We start from the raw sequence: 20,432 nt of genomic DNA, 5'->3' as shown, positions 1-20,432 counted from the left end.
ACATCCATAGCTCTTCCCCTGTCCACTGATGTGGTAACGCTGTCATAGAAGGCCACTAGGTTGGTCAGGTAGGACCTGGTGAAGCCATGCTGGCTGCCTCAAATCGCCTCCCTGTCCTCTATGTGCCTTAGTATAGCTTCTAGAAGGATCTGTTCCATGACCTTCCCTGGCACAGAGTTGAGGCTGACAGGTCGGTGGTTCCCAGAGTCCTCCTTTCTACCCTTTCTAAAAATGGGAGCAATGTTTCCCTTTTTCCAGGCACCTCATCCACCTCGCTCCAGTTATTGCTATGTAAAATCAGCATTGTAACTTACTAATAAACCCATGCACAGCCTGGATTAGGAACTGTCTCGCTGGCAGATCTCAGAACATACTTGCCAAAGAAAAAACACTGAGGAGTGTTTCAAGATGGCTTCTTGGGGAATCCTCCTCAGGGAGTTCAACATTTTCATCAGTCATCTGGCAATGAAGTCAAAGTAAGCGTGATAAAATTTTGCAGATAAAACAAAAACCAGTGAAGTGTTAACTTGTGTTGAGGTCAGGACAGTCATAGAAAGCAAATCAATTGGATCGCTTGACAAGATTGGTTCCTCCTGACATGTGCTTAAATGCAGTTCAGTGGGAGATCCTGTATCAGCCCTTTGCGGAAGTAGTGTGAGGATGTAATTCCTGGGAAAGTCAGGATTTTGAAAAGGCCCCTGGCGTTGCAGCAGATAAGCCGTCCAGTATGAGCACCTCAGTTTACAATCGCAGAGAGAAGGATTAAATAAGTTACTGTAAGTACAAGCAGAGGAACAGGGAATTAAAGTTGGAGGGCTGGGAAGAAAAAGACCTACCTAGAATGTTGCACAGATGGGGAGGATGTTCATCTGATGTCCACTGCATTTTCTATGTGGAAGAGAAATTGGAAGTATGCTGAAAAAAGACAGAAAAATTACATTTGGTCTTGAAAAATGCATGTACTGAGGCACTCATAGAGCGTCTTATCTGAGGTTATCAGAAAGAAAGAAGACCAGGAAGATGACTTTAATATATCCTTGTGGACAAGACACCAAGACCTAAATGGCTGTTTAATCTAGCAAAGGAAGGTGGGATGAACATGGCTGCTTGAATTCTGAAGTTGCATTACCTTGAACGTAGAAATCGGGTCCCTGTGATTCAAGATCTTTTAGAGAAATTCTCAGAAGAGGTAGTAGAGCTCTCATCTCTTAATGTTTTCACATCTAGAGGGGTGGCAGCTTGAAAGCTTGCCTTCCTGAGAAGAGCTGGACCTGGTATAGTGGAAGCAAAATGAAATTGCTCAATAATCTGCTCTCCAGGAGGTTGGGACATGATCTGATGGACTGACTGTGAGTCACTTGACAGTGGCAGCAAGTGCAGGTCTGAGCAGGGCCAGACAGACTGCTGTGAACAGTGGAGGAAGCAGGAGGTGGTGGCAGTGCGAAGCAGGTGCTCGCTGCCCTCTGTGCGCCTCCGTCTCCATGAGCTGTCTCTGTCTTCTGCAGCGCACCAGCCCGGAAGGTGGGATCCACCTCAACTGCCATTACTGCCACAGTCTTTTCAGCGGGAAGCCGGAGATCCTAGACTGGCAGGTGAGGACTTTCCCCAGGGGGATGTTAAAGTGGAGGCCAACCCCAGTGAAGACCACAGGGCTCCTTCCTCTTCCTGCTCAAAGCAGAGCTCCTTCTGCACCCGTGCCAAATACCTTAGCTGCAGAGATATGCCGGGAGACCGTGCACTGGGTGTTGAACTTCTGATGTTCAGCAGAATGTCAGAAGGGCAGGAGGAGACAACTTTTGCCAAATCCATGGCCAGGAGAGCTGGAGACTTGGCTCAGCCCTCTAGTCTTGCTCTTGCTTTCCCAAGAAGTGTGGGGACCTCCTGCCAGCCTGGCTGACCCGGTGGTGGTCTCTTTGGCAGGACAAGGTGTATCAGTTCTGCTGCAAGGACTGCTGTGAGGATTTCAAGCGGCTGCGTGGGGTAGTGTCTCAGTGTGAGCACTGCAAGCAGGAGAAACTGCTGCATGAGAAGATCCGCTTCTCTGGAGTGGAGAAGAACTTCTGCAGCGAAGGTACTTGGGGAAGGCACGGGAGAGGCAGAGCCCCCATGCCAGCCTGTGCTGGGGAGGAGAAGAGAGCATGGAGAGGAACAGAGGGGAGACTGTCTTAGCCAGGCCCTGGGGCGAGAGCCTTGCCGTGCAGTGAAGGGAGGACTGTCGTGGGGATGGCTTGCTGTCCAGCCAGGCCCTAGGGCAAGATCTTTACCATTCATTGTGTCCTTGGGGAGGGCTTTCTCACAGCTTTTCTCTCTCTGGGGGCTGGGGAGACAGCAGGTGGCAGCTCCGCTCCTCCTGTCATCATGTACTTCTACGCTCTTGCGTCTGGGCTGGCCTGACCTGGCCTTGCCCTGCCTGCTGGGTTCCTGCACACAGGAGGTTGGAGTCAGACTCTTCCTAGAAGCATGGAGGTGAGAGATGGCAAGTCCCCATGAGGTCCCATCTTATCCCAGCCCCAGGGGCCAGTGCTGGATTGTTCCCTACAGTGTGTTGCGTGTGCTCTGTTGTCTCCGCGGACCTGGATTCTGGTCATGTTTGGGTCAGGGAGGCCCCCAGTTCATCCTGGGAAGGTTTCACTCCTATTGTTTCTCCGCAGGGTGTGTGCTTCTTTACAAACAGGATTTCACCAAGAACCTGGGCCTGTGCTGCATCACCTGCACCTACTGTTCTCAGACCTGCCAGCGGGCGGTCACCGAGCAGCTGGAGGGCAGCACCTGGGACTTCTGTAGTGAAGACTGCAAAAGCAAATACTTGCTCTGGTACTTCAAGGTCAGTATTGGCACTGGCAACTTGTGCTAAGTGCTGTGGTGGGCACGGCACCCAGATAAGTGGGCATTGCACTGAGGAAGTTCGCACTGTTGGAGTCTGGCTGGCACTGCTGCGGAGAACCTGGCACTGCTGGATTCCTGCCTGGCAATGACGGGACACTGCTACGGGGAAGCTCACGTAGCTGGAGTCCCCAGCTGATCCTGCCAGAGCACTGCACTGAGGAAGCTCACAGTGCTGGATCCGCGGCTAGTGCTGCTGTGAGAAGTTCGCACCGCTGGAGTCCCCGGCTCGCACTGGCAGGGCACAGCTGTGGGGAAGCTCACAGCGCCTTGCTATGTGCACCTTTCACTGGAGAGTTGTGTTGCACTCGGAGGGGGTGTGGTTAGTTACTCGTTGTTTCTCTCCTGCTGATGCGGGCTTTAGGCAGCTCGGTGCCATGCCTGCAAGCGTCAGGGGAAGCTGCTGGAAACCATCCACTGGCGGGGGCAAATCAAACACTTCTGCAACCAGCAGTGTCTGCTGCGATTTTACAATCAACAGAACCAGCCCAACCTGGACACGCAGAAGGGGCCCGAGAGCCTGCTGAACAGTGAGTAGGAGGGAGGGAGGGGACCTGCATAGCTCAGTCTGAGAGACACAGGGAAGACTGAACAGTGAGGGGTGGAAGTTTCCTGCCCGGGACTGGATGAGACGCTAGGGAACAATCCTGCACTGGCCCCTGGGGTGGGAAAGAACGGAGTGGGACCTAATGGGGGCTTCTCCATCTCTAACGTCTATGGTTCTATGACACACAGGGCCCAGACGGGAGGAGCCGGTGCCAGCGTGCTGCCTGTAGCTCACACTCTTAGCGAGGATACACAGGGATTTAACATCCTCATGTTGCCAGCGGAGAGCTCGATTTACAGGGTTAGGGAACAGCATGGTTTGGCATGATAATCCACCTGCAGCCCCACACCACCTCCAAGCTGTGACCTTCTCAGATCTCATAAGCTATTCAGGATTGGGCCAGGTCAGTGTTTGGATGGGAAACATTCAAGGAAAACGCAGGGTGCTGCAGGAAGTGGTGCTGGTGATGCTGTAGGTGAGCTCTCCTCAGCCCGAGCTGAACCTAGAATGATCTTGAGGGAGCACTGAGCTGCTGCAGGCTCTCTGTCTTGCGATGTTAGATTGGAGTCCTACCACTTACCCAAGATCGCTGCAGCTCTGGGGAGTTGCCAACCCCGTGTCATGGATAACCTCATTCTGCATCTGTGGAGTTCCAGCTGGAGAGGAGATTTTCACTGCCTGTTGCCCCATTTCCTATCATTAACTTAAGCCAGTTGCTTATGGAAGATTGCAAAGTGCTTTGGGATCCCTCAGGATGGAAGGTGCTCGTAGTGACAGTGACAAGACATCGCTTGGCCCTTGGACACTCGTATATTGTCATTGTGCTTGGTCTTTCGAAGGCCGTGATCTTCTAGGTAATCTGTGTGATCTAGATAAAATGCCTGCAGCTTATGGAGGGACTCACTTCAGTACATCGAGCTTCAACAGATACCTGCACTGCAGGCTCCAGGCTTTGCTGCCCTCCCTGTGATTTCATGAGGTGTGAAGCCCTGACTAGGGTATGCCAAGGAGGGAAACTGAGTCAAGGACCTTCCCATGCAAGACCTCGTCCTCCATCTTCAGCCTCTTGGTTCCTCTTGTGACAGCAGTGAGCTGATTGCAAGATGGGGGAAGCCCTGGATGTCAGCACCGCTTAAACAGCACAGCCAAGTGGCTCTGCCAAGAAGCAGCAGGTTCCCCCAGCCAGAGGAGCCCCAACCTGCCCTCCAAGAGCCACGCTCCATAAAAGGCCACGTGAAGTGATGGCTCAAGCAGCAGCACAGTGGAGTGACCTGGATAAGGAGTTGTCTTCTGCTGGCATGGGGGTGCCCAGAGGAGTCTGCTTGATGGAGCGCAGACCGTCCTGCTCCCAGGGGAGGAAGAGATGTTATACCTGTGGGTTCCTGTAGCTTGCCAAGTGATTCCACAGCCCCAGCCATGCTGTTCCCTTTGTTCTCTGCTTTCAAGGCATCTCACTTGTGAGGGACCAGTAACGCTGCTTTTGGGACATGCACACAGTGAGCAAGCTTTGCCTGCAGAGCGAAGCATGTTTCACTCTATTTGGCCACTGTCTCCTTGGAGCCATGGATCACAAGACGGAGAAGTACCTTCAAGCACCAACAACCATAAGTGTCTGAGCCTCCTCCTTCTACAACGTCTGTGGAGGTCCCTAATAACTTTGTTGTTTGGTACATGGGACAACACTCTTCACTGTGCCACAGCTGCCTCTCTCTGTGTGCCCCGTGAGGCAGAGGGCTCGGGGCAGCCAAGGAAAAGCCGGTCAGCTATGATGAGTGCTCAGCTGAGCACAAACTCCAGGCTGCCCCAGCAGCTGCCATGTTTGGTGAATGCTGCTGGCAGCACTGGGCTCTCTGTGTGTTCTGGCACACCCATCCCCTGCCAGCCATGGACATCCTTGTCCTGGGACTGTGGCATCCTACTTAGCTTGCAAAGGAAAGGTGCTGGAGCCAGGGCTGGCCCTGTGCTTGCACTAAGAGCTTTCCAGTCCACTGTGCTGTGCAGAGGATTTTGAGAGGAGTGTCTTGTCAGTGTGTGGTGAGGAGCAGCTTCTGCTTGGGCCGGCTGGGGTCTCCTGAGCTGTCAGCTCACAAGGGACTACCTGGATTTCGGGCTCATCTTGGGCAGAGCTGCTGACGACTTGCTTCTCCTCTTGTGGCCATTTATTCCTGTTAGCAGTGGCTGCTGCCAACCTGGTGATCCTGAGAGTGCTTGCTGATGACAAAAGTGGCCATTCCTTTGTTGGGAACGGTCTGTGTAATGAGGGACTGAGGAGCTTCTGCCACAGAACCGTGCCCAAAGACTTCCAAGGGGAACTGGCTCGGCATGAGGCAGTCCAGCTGGAGAGGATAGAGGGCCGGATGTCACAGCTGGTGTAGGCAATGCCTTAATAGCTCCTTGCTGGTGTCAGGGTGAGAGCAAAGAGCAAGCTGTGGTTTTCCTGGAGGCCTGGACCTGTAGCACATATGTGGAACTTTGTGGCAGGAGGATCTTGTTTTGCTTAGTCCTAAATCGTCAGCCTGTGGGGTAATCAACTCTGCTTTTGATTCTGCTGCAGCAGAAACTCTGCTTATACTCTACATAGCTTGTCTCTTGTTACTCAAGCCGTTGATGCCTCCCATCTAGACCTACTGCCCATCTACTCTGGGCTGATCAGAGGGAATTCTTGGACCCACTGAGACCATTGCAGATCTTGTGGCTGAATGCTCGGCTGCAGGCTAGGGAGCTTCCTCCAAATGGAACTTACCTGTGCCACTGTGGTGGTCAGCAAGTGGACCCTGATGGGCCTCCAGTTGCTCAAGAGTGGTCCTGCATTTCCTCAGGACAGAGGAAATCTGCACAGTGCAAATACCCATTCGGTCCAGCGGTCCTTTGGGAGTCTGGGTCTTTTCTGGAGAGCCTGTCTGTGTGTAGGAGGTGCAAATGGACCCTCTACTCCCTCTGGGTGCTGAGACCCGCTGCTTTCCTTGCAGGTGTCTCCTTCACGTGTGGCCCACAGTTAGTCAGTGCTGTAGAAGGCAGTTCTTTTTCCCAGCCACACAGGTAACCAGGGCTCATGGGAGACTTGGATGAAGGTGCTCTTTTAGCTCATCAGCCTTTGAGATGGGTGCAGGTTCTCTGCAGAGAAAATGAAATGGAATTATCCAAGCCAGGACGATATTGTCACCACCTGAGACTGGGTCTGCCACACCTCTTACCTGCAGGTGATCCCCTCTTTCCTTAGGGGAATGGACTGCATCCCTAGGGCTGGGGCAAAGCTGTCTCTCTGCTTTCTGGCATATCTCCTAATGCTACTACTACCTCTGTCACCCTCTTCCTAGGGATCTCGAAGCACTTTGCCAAGATATTTGTAGCAGGGAGATGGAGTCACAGGGAGGGGCCATGGCTCGGTACAGCAAGCCAATAGGCAGAGCTGGGAATAGAGCCCTGGATTTCTCTCTACAAGGGGCTGGGATTTCTCCTGACCTGCTGTGGTGGGGATGGGGTGGACTGCAAGGGAGCACAAAATTAAGTGGGAATGACTTGATTTTGGAATTGTAGTGTCTTCTGAGCTGCTAGGGCTAGAGATTGTGGAAACCTTAACTGCTCCTGGAGTGGCCAGGAGCAGTTTATAGGGAGCCTGTCCCTGCCCTCTGGCTGCTGCCACCTCCAGTCCCAGCAGTGGGACCTGTTGGCCCAGGAGCTCTTGAACTTAGAGTTGTTGCTTTCTCTTACAGGTCAGACTTCAGAGTCAAAACCACCTGCCCCTTCCTCACAGAAGGCAGAAACTAACATGGTAAGGCCTGTTGAAGGTAGGAGTTTGCAAGATAGCACAAACGGGCTGTCCTGAAAGAGAGGACAGATCTATTGCTCAGAGAGATTTCGTTCTTCTACAACCAATGCGTTTTAAGATGGCTGGGTGTTGGGAGCTGGTCAGAGCTACGGGGGAGGACAGCATCAGCATCTCTCCTGCAAGGGGGAACCATACCCCAGGAACTGATGATAGGCTCCAGAACAGCCTGCTGCTGTGGCACTGACTCTTGTTTGCACAGTGCTCTCCTGTGCCTGGGTATGTCGTTGTCCCACTGTGTTCCCCACTGCCTCGTGGGGCAGGAGTGACCAGTACCAAACTCCCTGCTGGCTGTTGCAGAGATGGGGCACCTTGCCAGGAGCAGCAGGGCAGTTCTTTGGCCGGATCTGACCACAGGAGCATCCACATGTGTGTCGGGGACTGCCAGGCTGCAGGAGGTGCTCTGAGAGTCTCTGCTGTACTCGTGGTTGGGAAGAGGTGGTGCTGCCTTAGCTGGACACCAATCTCCTGCTTTCTGTGTTTCCTCAGCTGTCTGCAAAGACTTCCTCAGCCCAAATATCTCCAGCTGCACCACCTCCCCCACCCCCTCCATTTCCAGCCACCCCTCGGAAAAACAAAGCTGCCATGTGTAAACCACTGATGCAAAACCGGGGCGTTTCCTGCAAGATAGAAATGAAGTCCAAAGGATGTCAGACAGGTAGGAAAACAAGACATAAATGCAGGATTACAGGGTATGTTGGAAAGGCAAGCATCACATCTCTGCTCCAGACTAAATGCGAATCCAGCTTGAAATGCTGTACAGGGTGACTGGGTGTTTGGCACTGCTGAGGAGTCTCAGCACACATCAGGGCTGGATGTAGGGAGCCCATTTCCATCAGCGGCAAAAGGAGAGACGCAGAGAGCACTGCAGCATGATCCCATATCTTGTGGGATCAACTCCTGTTCCTCTTGGGATCGTCGGCTTGTCTGAGGGACCGTCTGCTGAACAGATTCCGCTGTGTAGCTCCTGTTGGGTATGTGTGTGTGGTCTCTGGCATATGCAAGGCAACTAGACCCCTCAGCGGGGCCCACCTAAGAGCAGGGCTTGCACCTCTGGCTAAGCAAGCCTCTCTTGTTGCAGGGCTGTTTGGCTTGCTGCTGCTTCAGCTCAGCCCGAGGCACAGGAGCTGGTGGCTGGAAGGGCCGTGGTGCCAGATGGCTCGGGGCATGGCAGTGCACAGCAGGGCTGGGTGGAGGAGCTGCTGGGAGCAAGTTTACTGACATACTTTTGCTCTTGTCAGAGGCTGACTGGAAGCCCCAGGTGATTGTGTTGCCAATCCCCGTCCCGATCTTCGTGCCTGTGCCTATGCATATGTACTGCCAGAAAGTACCTGTGCCTTTCTCCATGCCTGTCCCGGTAAGCGACACACTCCACCCATTCATGTTCTTTTACTGTCTCAATCCTGCCTTGCTGCAGCCTCCCTGCTCTTCTCTTTGTCCTCCTGCCTCTGCTTCTGTGTCAGTAGGCTGAGTGTCAGTTTTCTGCCCGGTGTGCTGTTGTCAACAGGTGCCTGTGCCAATGTTCCTGCCCACCACGCTGGAGAGCACAGATAAGATTGTGGAGACCATTGAGGAGCTGAAGGTGAAAATCCCCTCTAATCCTCTGGAGGCTGACATCCTGGCCATGGCCGAGATGATTGCAGAGGCTGAAGAACTGGACAAGGCCTCCTCAGACCTGTGTGGTAGGTTCTGCCATGGCTTGGCCTGGCTCAGCAGCTGGGGTTTGCTGGCTCTCGGAGTTAGAACATCTGCCTGGATCACAGCTCCCCCAAAGCCTTTGTAAAGGGAGCAGGGAAGAGCAAGTCCTCGGCTTCTGGCTGAGGAGGTACCAGGAAGGAAGAGCTGCATCAAGGACAGTGTCTGCCACTGTCCCCTTTGAAGGTGCCAGTCTTGTGGCACACGTGCAGCACTGTTAGTTTACTCAAGTGGCTTTTCAGGCTCTTACTTACACCAGCTTCTCAGCCAGACCAGCAATCCTGACCTCACGGGTCTTTTTACTACATTCCTCAAGCCCCAGTAACTAAGGCTGTGGTGAGGACAAAAGTCTGAGTCTTGCTGTCCAGGTGAAGCTGGGCAGTGCAGATGTCGTGGGGTTGCTCTGAGCACAGGACTGTGCTTCAGGGAGCCTGACTTAATTTTCTGGCTGTCACAGGGAAAACGGACAAAAGAACTTTATTGAAAGTTGTGTTCATGATCTGCTTTTGCATTGCAGACCTGGTGAGTAACCAGAGCGCAGAGGGTCTCCTGGAGGACTGTGATCTATTTGGACCAGCACGGGACGATGTGTTGGCTATGGCTGTCAAGATGGCAAATGTCCTCGATGAGCCAGGCCAGGACCTGGAAGCTGACTTCCCTAAGAGTAAGAGCTGGGTGAAGCAGGCATGCAGAGCTGCTCGTGCTGCAGCTGGGTCCTCCCGCTGCCCTCATCTGTCTGTTGCCAGTGGCATTAAGAGCAATGTGAACTTACCTCCCCACGGCCTCTGACTGGCCAGGCTTGAGGCCAGGAACTGAGAATCTGGCAGATGACTGCTCACAGAAGCATGAGAAGGCCACCGCTTTTGAAGGAGTGTGTGTTTGTCTAGGCTAGCTAACCTGTTGTGACCGTAGGTCTGCAGAGAAGGGAAAATGAGAAGCTGATTTTAGCAGCACAAAGAGGAGGGCAGCAGCACTGGTTTGCTTATGGATGATGATTCCAGAGGATCCAGCAAGGCGAGACAGACCTGGACAGGGTGTGATGTCCTGGCAGACAGCAGAATTGCTGAGTGTCCATTAGCGGGCAGAAGGTGGAAGAAGAGGGAGGGACTTGCAGGAGCACAGCAGTGCTGAGGCAGGATGCCGGCAGCAGCAGAGAACAGAGGTGCCTATGCCAGGCTGTCCCCAGTGCTACCCTGGCATTAAGGGGTTGAGGAGTGTTCTTCGGGTTTAAAAACCAACCAACCAAACTAAAAACTGTCAGAGTGGAGAAAGGGGGACTCTGGTTAGTCTGGGACAGCTTATCATCATCTGCCAGAGCTGTATTTCCTTCATTGGGCTGTGGCTGAAAGATCATGTCAGGCAGTGGTGGAGGATGTGAAGCGTCGGTCTGCATGTTCCCTCTTCATCTTGCTGTAAGAACCAGGACAGCACAGCAGACAGGATGACAAGTCTCAGCTGAGCCTTTCTGCCTGTGTTTCTTTTCAGACCCTCTAGATATCAACCCCAGTGTGGACTTCCTCTTTGACTGTGGACTGGTGGGAGCAGATGATGTGTCCACAGAGCAAGATCTGCCTCGTGCTGTCCGAAAGGTGAGCACTTTGTGGGTACTGCCTGCTTAGAGCTCTTTGGTTTTGGAGTGGGAGCTGCTGTGTGGGATGTACAAGGTGAAGTGTGGCAGAGGCTGTGGTGTGCTGGGGAGGTTGTGCCCTCTCCTTTCAAGGCATGCCTGGCCTGTGGGCCACTCCTTGGATGAAAATACTTGCTTGTCACTTCAGAGGGGCATTGAATGCCACAGGTCAGGTGACAACTGGCCTTTTTCCTGCCTGTGGTCCTCATAACTGATGGGCCTTGTTGGCTTGGCTGTCAGCAGCAGGATCCCTGCTGGCATAGGCAGAGGCACACCAGGAGGGAGGTGGCAGCCAGCGGGTCTGAGAGACGCCTGTGGGTCTTATGTCTGTGCTAGGAAGGTGCCTGGTCTCACAGTCCACCTCTCTGCAGGGGCAGAAGCGTCTGGTACTGTCTGAAAGCTGTTCCCGGGACTCAATGAGCAGCCAGCCCAGCTGCACGGTGCTGAACTACTCATATGGTGTGAACGCCTGGAAGTCCTGGGTACAAGCCAAGTATGCAGGAGGAGAGACCAGCAAGGGAGAGGAGCTACGCTTTGGCCGTAAGTGTTCTGGATGGATGGGATGGAGTGGCAGAAACCTCATCGAAGCTGGGTCTCAGCGTGCTGGCCTTGCAGGCTGTTGTCTGAGGCCATTGTTCTTGTCTCCACAGCCAAGCCCATGAGGATCAAGGAAGACATCTTGGCCTGCACAGCAGCTGAGCTCAACTATGGCCTGGCCCAGTTTGTCAAAGAGATAACACGGCCCAATGGGGAGCGCTATGAACCAGACAGCATCTATTACCTCTGCCTTGGCATCCAGCAGGTGAGGGAAGGCTTGCTGCCCTCAAGTCCTCCACACCCAGTCCTGGGGGTCATATATGATAAAGGGAGCTTGTACACATTACTTTGCCTTCTGGAGACCCAGAGAAGCTCGCTGAACTCTCCTTCAGTGCCTTACCCTACCTTATCCTAGGACAGTAGCCTACCTGTTTTGGTCTTTGTTTCCAAGCCCAATGGCTAGGGTGGCAGCTATTCCTCAGCCTTGGGCCCTTCTTGCACATCACTGAGGAGGGCTGAGAGATCTCCCCAAAACTCAGTCCCTTCTTCAGCATCAAGTCTGATTCTTCAGCATCAAGCATTCTGTCATGCCCCGGGAATTTTCTTGCAGCTCTCAGAAGTGGCTGGCATTAGGGATCTGAACTGCAGCTCTGGTTTTACAAGGAGGGGTGTTCTGCATGTGTGCCCTGGGCAGTCTGGGGAGGATTTGCATTCCAGGTGCTGCCATGTCTCTCTTGACTGTGTGTTCTGTCCTTTCTAGTACCTGCTCGAGAACAATCGTATGGTGAATATATTTACAGACCTTTACTACCTGACCTTCGTGCAGGAGCTGAACAAGTCCCTGAGCGGCTGGCAACCCACAATCTTACCAAATAGTATGTGTCTCCAGAGTACTTGCAGTCACCAGATGTGCCCAATTTGTGCTTCTAGCCTTGGATTTTCCAGTCTGGTTGTGCTCCCCCAGCCTTAACCCTCTTCATTGGCATAGGCAGCATGGTCCTGCCGTGTCTTGGAGTTGTACTGACCTGTACCAACAGCAGAGCCAGCCTGCTCTATGCTTCAGCAGCTTCTGTTGCTTAGAGTCAGGATAGCTGGGAGCAGAGCATGGCTGCTTTGTGTCCTCGGGCAGTTTGAGTCATCACAACACTTCAACGAAGTCTCCACCTTTTGGCAAAGAATCTACGGAGCCAGGAGGTGCACTGGTCCATGCCTTTGTGTTCCCAGCACATGGCCAAGCCCTGCACGCTGTGCTAAGTGTTGGCCAAGATTGCTGTGCTGCTGCCTTGTGGGTGGATTAACTTAGAGCTCTGCAGAGGCTTTTCATGATGCTGTGATCTAGGCTGACTTCCCTGTTATTTTGTCAGTGGTTCACTGATCCAGCCTCACCTCTGCATATTGGCTGTCCCAGGCATTTGGCTCCAGGCCTGTGTGTCCTGCATGCTATTTTTTCCTTGTCTCACACTGAGTGTGGTGAAGCACTGACTTGGAGTTTCCTTCGTGGCCATCTATAGGGATGAGTGGTTAGGATTGATTTGGATTCTGGCCTGTGGTCTGTCTGCACTCTGGGGCTCGTGGCTAGGCAGAGCCAGGATCTGCTGATGGCTCTGGAGAAGTAACCTCATGGAAAGGGGGATGTTGTGAAGTGTCAGTCTTTTGCAGTGAGCTTGCCTGGGCTGGGTGAAGGGGTTGCTACAAGGCTACTACTGAAGTGACCTTCTTCCTCTGTGCATTGCAGATACAGTTTTCTCGCGTGTCGAGGAAGAGCACCTCTGGGAGTGCAAGCAGCTGGGCGTTTACTCGCCGTTCGTGCTCCTCAACACCCTCATGTTCTTCAACACCAAGTTCTTTGGGCTGCAGACAGCAGAGGAGCACATGCAGCTCTCCTTCACCAATGTGGTGCGCCAATCCCGCAAGTGTACCACAGCCCGTGGTGTAACAAAGGTGGTGAGCATCCGCTACTATGCTCCCACCAAGCAGAAGAAAGGCCGAGGTAGGGTCTGACAGAAATCTCTCTGTCCCTCACTCTGCCTCCCTCACTGCGCCCCAGCTGTGATCCTGTTCTCTCCTCCTCTGCAGATGGCAGCTCTGGAAAGCGGAAGCGTGAGGAGGAGGTACCGATGCTGGAGCAGAGAGAGAACAGGATGAACCCACTCAGATGCCCAGTCAAGTTCTATGAATTTTATCTCTCTAAATGGTGAGGCTTTCTCTGGAGAAGGGGCATGTGTCATTCTGGGGCCACCTCTCAGTTTTGGTGAGACCCTGTGGAGTGGTTGCTGCTCTCCAAACGTTTGTACTCGACTGGGAATCCTTGCCCAAGTCTGCACTTCTTGTATAGACTATAGTTGAGAGAACGCTTCTCTCTGGCCCTCGCCACAACTTGCCTCTCTCCAGACAGGCAGAAGCAGTGCAGTAAGAGTCATGGTGGTTGGTTGGTTGATTAGCGACTTTGATCCAGAGCAATGAGCTGCAGATTCAGTTTGTGTCCTTGTCCTGCTATGGATGGGAGGCTGTGACAAGCCTTCAGCTCCCCTTGATAACAATGAGGGCAAGCTAGGCTTTCTAAGCCCCAGAGGCTGATATCCCAGGGTTCACCTTACTCTCTCTTTACAGTCCTGAGAGTCTGCGGAACCGCAATGATGTCTTCTACCTGCAGCCCGAGCGATCGTGCATTGCCGAGTCCCCCCTCTGGTACTCGGTCATCCCCATGGACCGAAGCATGCTGGAGAGCATGCTGAACCGCATCCTGGCTGTGAGGGAGATCTATGAGGAGCACAGTCGGCTCAGCGGGCTGGAGGATGACATGGACTAAGAGCAAGGTGCTACCAGGCTGGCTGCACTCCAGCCCAGAACACCTCATCTCCCTGCCTCCCACTGCAGGGCAGGAGCTGTGCAGCGTGGGAGGGGACGGTGCTGTGGCACTGCTGTCCCTTCATCGTTACTGGACTTGGACATCCCATCCTGCTCATTACAGGCCTCCCCTCCATATGTGGCCCCTGCACTCAGCCCTGCCTCTGTCCTGGCTGTGCTGGGTGAGCTGTTTTCCCCGAGCCAAGTCCCTGCAGCAGGGGGGTGGCAGAGCCCCCTGGGGCAGCTCCCCTTGCCCAGCCGTGTCCCCCCGTCTCCCCAGTCCTGACACTACCTCCTTCTCCCCCTGTCCCGAGGCAGGAACTGCACAATAGGGCAGAGTGCCATCTGGGACCAGCGGCCCTGAGGCTCTTAATCTCTTCTTCCTTTAGCATCAGCTTGTGAGGCTGCGGGTGGCAAGACTGGAACAGTAGTTCTGCTGCTGCAGCAGGATGGCGTTTTCACTGTTTTGCTGGGGAGGGATCACCGGCAGCCTGAGAGCTGTTGGGTCAGAGGGGAGGGCTTGTTCACAGGAGTGGGAGAGATCTGGGTGGGCCATGGGGAGGCAGAGGGAGCTGGCATTGGAATGTAAAGGCAGAGACCTGGCCTCACTGCAGGGATGCTTTCCTTATTTGCAGCTGGGCTGCCTCCCTCAATTTTGTCAATGTTTTCTGAGTTGGTGAAAAACTGATGGAGACGGGTCTGTGACAGCACTGCTCCTCTCTCCCCACTGGGCCGTGTCGCGGCGTAACCCCCTCCCCAGTGCAAGGTGCCATTGGTGAGTCCCTCTGCTCCAGCCGGGGGCTCGGGCAGCCGCTGGCAGAAGCGACAGCTCTGCCTGGCCTCCCTCTCCCAAAGCAGCAGGGTGCCAGTGACCTGCTGGGGTAATCCTGGCTCCGGCTGTGCCGCTCCCTGCTGCCTCCTGCCCCTCCTCGTGTTCTGGTTGGTTTTCTTGAGCTGTACATGGGTCTTCTGTTGAGCCTGTATATATTGTTCTGGGCCCTGACCCGGGGCCCTCTGTTCTCTGTGTCCATGTGGAGAGTGAGCCGCTCACCAGTCTTGTAGTGATGCCAGGACAATAGGACTAACCCTGTGTCTCTGGAAACCATTCATTTCAAATAAAGATGAGGAAAACTTTTGGAAGCCCCTGCTTTTCCTCCCTAGGCAGGGTGGGCACTGCAGGGGAGCAGGGCCAGTGTCCCACTGCTGCCATACACCTTGCTCCTGTCCCTCCCTGCCTGCACTTCCCTGCCCTATCTGGCCCCTAGTGCACTGTCAGCTCTGGGATGCTGGCATGGCTGCTGATCCTCTGGTGCCAGCCTGGCATACCCAGCCCTTGCCCATACGGCTGCAAGCCCAACCCAACCCAGTGGTGGCCCTGCCTTGGCCACACAGTGTCTGTGGGACAGACAGGTCAGAGAGTGATGCCACAGTGCCCGCAGGCAGAGCAGGAGTCGAGTGAGGTGCAGTGGGTGTTTATTTGCTTGCCCAAGGCTGACAGACCCCTGGCCCAGCCTGGCCCTGCTCTCAGCCCTGCTCCTCCCAGGCGCAGGAAGCAGCTGAGCTGTGTCCCCAGGGCAGTGCCCATCTCACACTGGCTGTGGGCTCCATGCCACAAGCCTAGCAGGGCCCAGAGACAATGATTGCTGTGGCCACTCGTGCATCACCCATTCCCGGGCACCCCAGCGTGCCGTGTTCACACTGCCAGATCTGCTGCTCGTACCTTCCCGTAGGACCCACCGGCCACCCCCAGCCATGCACTCGCCTTCCCCAGGGGTGCCAGGCTGGGGGGAGGTCTGCCAGCAGCCATGGGGCTGCCAACACCAGGCAAGGTGACGTGGATGCTTCGGGGATCCACAGGACCACCAGGACTGGGCAGGATGCGGGACTTGGGCCCTGGCCCCTGACGGCACTTGGTGAGACCCAGGTGGTAGATCTCCACCAGGTTGAGCAGCAGGGACACGCAGGCCACCCCAAGCATGAAGAGAATGAAGATGGTCTTCTCGGTGGGCCGGGAGATGTAGCAGTTGACCGTGTTGGGGCAGGGCCAGCGGCTGCAGGTGTAGAGGGGCTTCAGCTGGAACCCATACAAGGCATACTGGCCCACAATGAAGCTCACTTCCAATAGAGCCTTGAAGATGACATTGCAGATGTATGTCCTCAGGATGGCCCCCCGCATGCAGACCCGTCCCCTTATGTCCCCTGCAGGGAGCTGGGGCTGCCTGGGGCGCTGCCGCTTGGCCCCGCCGCCAGCCCGTGCCATTGCTTGCTGCTGTGCCTTCTCCTCCAGATGCACTAGGTGCAGGATGTGGCCCAGGTACACAAGGCTGGGGGTAGAGACGAAGATGATCTGCAGGATCCAGAAGCGGAGGTGGGAGATGGGGAATGTGCTGTCGTAGCAGGCGTTCTGGCAGCCGGGCTGCTGAGTGTCGCAGGAGAAGCCAGACAGCTCGTCACCCCAGACCCGCTCAGCAGCCGCCCCCAGCACCAGGATGCGGAAGACGAAGAGGACGGTGAGCCAGACCTTCCCCACTACTGTGGAGTGCTCCTGGGCGTTCTCCAGCAGCCGCCCCAGCAGACTCCAGTCCCCCATGGCATGCGCCGCGGTGCCCTGCAAGACAGCCACCCTCCAGACACAGCTACCCCACAACCGCTGAGCTGCCACCCCATCCCCCAGCTGGGCAGACATGCAGGGACCCAACCCGGTGCTGTCACTGGAATGTCCCCACCCTGCGTCCCATGGGACCCCCTAACTTGTCATGAGGAAGGTAGCGGGAGCAAACACCTCAGTCCGAAATCAGCCCTATCAAGCTGGGAGCACCATGGGGGACACCACAGTGTCAATCGGCATGGGGACCCCTCACCGTTGTCAGGTGCGTGGGGCAGAGCCTGGTGCTCCCGTGCTCTCTGTTCCTCTCGTCCGGATGGGGCAGGATGCTGCAAGGCCCCTTCCTGGCCAGTCCTCAGCTCCTCAGTGGGGTACGGACGGTGGGCACGGGGCTATTGGTGTGTAAGGCAGCTGCGTGCCCCATTGGCTTTCATTGTGAGTGGCAGATGAAACAGCCACTGCAGAAACTTTTTCCCTCTATTTTTGGTCTGGGCATTTTTCTAAATATATTCGGGGCTGCAGGGTCTGGTGCTGGGGGAGTGCGAGCCCTTGGACACTGCTCAATGCCACCCAGGGGTCACTGCTCCTGCATGCAGGCTGCCAGGGCACCGCAGCCCCAGCCCAGGCACTGCAGCCCCCACAGCCCCCTGGTGGCACCCACTTGGGCTCGGGTGCAAGTGCGGGCACCCCACACTGACCACCCAGCACATCCCATCCGGAGCAGAAAGGAGGGAGGCAGCGCCTGAGAATGGAGATTTAATGGCCTGAGATACCCTCCTGGCTGTCGGGTGGGACAGCCCAGTGCCTCAGGGATGCTATCCATGGCAGAGGGGCAGCACAAGGCCGGGGGGGCTATGGGGCCAGGGCAAGGGCAGGACCCCCACAGCATTGCCCCTAGCAGGCAGAGCAGCGGTCGCCCTTCTCCTGCAGCCCAGGGTTGCGTCGCAATATGTCCTTGAGGGAGCCGTCCTGCTCCGTCAGCAGCTGGTTGATTTCGTTCTGTTTGTACTCAGAAGAGAGCTTGTGCCCGTAGAAGGAGCTCTTCCCCGATGAGGGATTAGAGTTGTGCTGGCCTCGGCGGGCACAGGCCCGCACCACCAGGTAGACCAGCTCTGCCATGTTGAGGACAATGCAGATGCTGGATGTGACCAGCATGAAGACGGTGAAGATGGTCTTCTCAGTGGGCCGGGAGATGAAGCAGTCGACGATGTTGGGGCAGGGGTAAGCCTCGCACTTGACCAGTCGCATCATCTGGTAGCCCGGGTAAAGCATGTAGAAGATGTACATGAAAACGGCTTCGAAGACCAGCCTGAAGACCACGCTGCAGACATACGTCCACCACAGCGAACCTGATATGCGCATCTTGTGTTTCTTCACCTCCTCCATGTGCTTGGCATCTCCTTGCCCTGTCAGCATCAGCAGCTTCTTCTCCTGGTGCTGCTGGTAGGCCACATGCATGGCCACGAGGAGGGCTGGCGTGGTGACAAGGATGAGCTGGAGGGCCCACAGACGAATGTGGGAAATGGGGAAGAAGTGGTCATAGCAGACACTGTTGCAGCCGGGCTGCTGGGTGTTGCAGGTGAAGGCGGCTTTCTCATCCCCCCAGACACTTTCAGCTGCCACCACCAGCACCATTATCCGGAAAATGAAGATGACGGAGAGCCAGATGCGCCCGATGGCGGTGGAGTGGCGGTTCACCCCACTCAGCACCGTGTAGAGGCCGGCCCAGTTCATGGTTCCTCACGTCTGCAGGAGCGAGCAGGGAGAGATGGTGTTAGGAGTGGGAAGGGCCCCTGGCTGAGATCCTCTGTGTCCCGGCCCTGGCGGCAGCAGACCTAGAAGGGACCCAAGAGCAACTGGCTGCTGCAGCCCTGGTAAGTGGACAGTAGCGTGGCTTCTGCTGCTGATATGGCTCAAGGCAGCGTTCTGGCCGGAGCAGGCAGGAGACGGGTTGGCCCTGCAGTGCTGGCTGCTCTCGCCCTGCCACCCCACACTGGCACTAGGATCCTGATGCACAGCTGCTGCAGAGGATGAGGGTGAAGCTCCCACACCTCCACAGGTCTGCACCCAGCTCTGAGCTCTCAGGCTAGGAATGGGAGCTCCATGGGCTCCTCTGCACCAGCACTTCCCTGCTCTTGTCCCCCTATTCCCTGCAGGGGTGGGACCAGGGACTTCTGAGCTCGGGGGACACCCCCATGCATCCATGCACTCCCATCCTTTAGAGCTGTCCCTGCCTGTGGAGCATGGGGTGACCCCACAGCCCACGCACAGACCCCCCACCCTGCTGGTGCCACCCGCCGACACAGAGCAGACCCAGGAGCTGCTGCCCATCCCGAGCTCAAGGCAGGGGACTGGGATCTGCCCTTCATCTACACCCAGTGGGGGAAGTCCTGACGGCGCATACCTGCCAGTGAGGAAGGGTCCTCGCGAGTTGCCCCAAATGGCCCCTCTAAGGTCTCATGTCTCCTGCAGGAGAGCTCTGCTCCGCCTGCCCTCGTCTCTATCCGCCACTGCCCTGCACTGGAAGTCATATGCTGCTTTATAAACTATTTACATACAATGGTGCCTTTATCGGCCCCTGAACAACACACTTTAGCATTCAGATCCAACGCCCTGACTTCCGCCCACCCTGGCCAAACAAAGTGCCTGTGTGCTGCATTCCTGCTGCCTGACCCTGCACCCGCTCCCACCTCGCCCCACGACGACCACAGCCTCAACCCCCACAACCGGCAGGCACGGAGTGCTCATTGCACTGTCTGGCAGGATGTGAACCGCAGGCATCACTGGATGACCACCCAGGGTACCTGTGGGTACCTTTGCTAGGATGCACGGCAGAGCCCAGCTGTGTGTCCATCCCACATGGATGCAACCGGAGCTGGGGTATGGCTGCTCCCCGGCGTGGCACTGAGCAGTCTGTGGGGACCTGTGGGGCTGAGTGTGCTGAGTACAGCTCCCGTGGGTCCCACTGTGCCCTTGAGGCTCTGCTCTCAGTGGGTTGGTGCCAGCAGTGACGGCTGCCAGGGCGCTGGAGCTGCCCTGTGCGTGCCCCGTCTCACCAGCGACATGGGAAGGAGTCCACCGGGGTGACTGGCTGTGCGCAAACGGGGCCCACGCTCAGCACTGAGCGCCTCGCACTGCAGGAGCTGCACTTCTCTCCCAGGATGGTGGGCCACTGATGCTGCCCCACTGTTCGGACACGCTGGTGGGGGCAACAGTTCCTATACTCGCAGACCCCTTGTGCCCGTGTCCCTCAGGGCTGGTGTCCCAGCCACGCCATCACACTGTGCCCCATCGCGGTGATGGTGGTATATCCCTTGGGTTTTGTCCCCAGACTCAGGTGAGGAGTAGCACTTCCAGTAAAACCTACCAGTCAGGTGTCCACCTGGGTGGTGGGAGCAACAATACCATCCGAAATGCCACCTCCAGCCCTTAGACCACGGTGCAAGCGCCTGGAGCTGTGCAAATGGTGGGCAAAACCCCTCCACTGAAGGAGTGGGGCAGGCAGCCAGTGCCCGGGCCATGCTCTGCTCCGTGCTCTGCTCCGTGCCCTGTTCCCCACATGGGGTTCAGCTCTGCTGGCTCTGCCCTCCCTGGCCCATGGCCAACACCATTTCATGGCCCCCACCCCGAACCTCCCCCCGTGCCCCTCCGCTGGGGGACATGTGGGCACCCCTGCAGTGGTGCTGTGCCCACCAGCCTCTCACCTCAGCTCCAGGACAAACAAAGCTCTTGGGGGAGCGCAGCGTTCTCAGCCTCCAGCGCAGCACCCTGGACTTTATACTGCCCTCCAGCGCGTCACCCACCCCCTCCCAAACAGCCTCACTCCTTCCAGGACTCGCTCCCTGCCCAGTAAACACTACAGGTG

The 20,432-nt window shown here is 55.9% G+C and overlaps 3 protein-coding genes across 9 annotated transcripts in view; 1 reads left to right on the top strand and 2 right to left on the bottom strand.

Moving 5' to 3' along the window:
• The window catches only part of ZMYM3 (zinc finger MYM-type containing 3), a 34,075-nt gene extending 18,979 nt beyond the window's left edge, over window positions 1-15,096 (top strand). For 4 of the 5 annotated variants that reach the window (XM_054075949.1, XM_054075952.1, XM_054075950.1 and 1 more), the window contains 16 exons: window positions 1,506-1,592; window positions 1,921-2,071; window positions 2,652-2,824; window positions 3,248-3,413; window positions 7,144-7,202; window positions 7,746-7,914; window positions 8,498-8,613; window positions 8,764-8,938; window positions 9,469-9,615; window positions 10,437-10,540; window positions 10,950-11,118; window positions 11,229-11,380; window positions 11,876-11,990; window positions 12,851-13,105; window positions 13,192-13,309; window positions 13,726-15,096. In XM_054075949.1, the coding sequence (XP_053931924.1) occupies window positions 1,506-1,592; window positions 1,921-2,071; window positions 2,652-2,824; window positions 3,248-3,413; window positions 7,144-7,202; window positions 7,746-7,914; window positions 8,498-8,613; window positions 8,764-8,938; window positions 9,469-9,615; window positions 10,437-10,540; window positions 10,950-11,118; window positions 11,229-11,380; window positions 11,876-11,990; window positions 12,851-13,105; window positions 13,192-13,309; window positions 13,726-13,924 (2,355 nt within the window). In that variant the 3' untranslated portion in view covers window positions 13,925-15,096. The remainder of the gene's footprint in view (window positions 1-1,505; window positions 1,593-1,920; window positions 2,072-2,651; window positions 2,825-3,247; window positions 3,414-7,143; window positions 7,203-7,745; window positions 7,915-8,497; window positions 8,614-8,763; window positions 8,939-9,468; window positions 9,616-10,436; window positions 10,541-10,949; window positions 11,119-11,228; window positions 11,381-11,875; window positions 11,991-12,850; window positions 13,106-13,191; window positions 13,310-13,725) is intronic. The other variant, XM_054075953.1, reaches the window with a different exon arrangement.
• Window positions 15,097-15,428: 332 nt separating this feature from the next.
• LOC104069040 (gap junction alpha-3 protein) lies at window positions 15,429-16,960 on the bottom strand. Its single transcript, XM_009572010.2, has 2 exons — window positions 16,824-16,960; window positions 15,429-16,570 (listed from the first exon to the last, which is right to left on the bottom strand). The coding sequence occupies exon 2, from the start codon at window positions 16,550-16,552 to the stop codon at window positions 15,656-15,658; it is 897 nt and encodes a 298-aa protein (XP_009570305.1). The 5' UTR covers window positions 16,553-16,570; window positions 16,824-16,960; the 3' UTR covers window positions 15,429-15,655.
• Window positions 16,727-20,432, bottom strand: part of GJB1 (gap junction protein beta 1) — a 4,041-nt gene continuing 335 nt past the window's right edge. Inside the window, exons 1-3 of one of the 3 annotated variants that reach the window (XM_009571964.2) lie at window positions 20,272-20,432; window positions 18,972-19,087; window positions 16,727-18,313 (exon numbers count right to left, since the gene is read on the bottom strand). The exon at window positions 20,272-20,432 is cut by the window's right edge and continues 216 nt beyond it. In XM_009571964.2, the coding sequence (XP_009570259.1) occupies window positions 17,462-18,301 (840 nt within the window). In that variant the 5' untranslated portion in view covers window positions 18,302-18,313; window positions 18,972-19,087; window positions 20,272-20,432 and the 3' untranslated portion in view covers window positions 16,727-17,461. The remainder of the gene's footprint in view (window positions 18,314-18,971; window positions 19,088-20,271) is intronic. The other 2 variants (XM_054075958.1, XM_054075959.1) reach the window with 2 other exon arrangements.

This window comes from Cuculus canorus, chromosome 10 (genome assembly GCF_017976375.1).
Source record: "Cuculus canorus isolate bCucCan1 chromosome 10, bCucCan1.pri, whole genome shotgun sequence".
Lineage (NCBI taxonomy): Eukaryota > Metazoa > Chordata > Aves > Cuculiformes > Cuculidae > Cuculus > Cuculus canorus.
This window is presented reverse-complemented; position numbering and strand designations above follow the sequence as displayed.

What these genes read in the sequence shown, in the direction of transcription:
- LOC104069040 (XM_009572010.2), bottom strand. Translation starts at nt 16,552, where the DNA reads ATGGGGGACTGGAGTCTGCTGGGGCGGCTGCTGGAGAACGCCCAGGAG.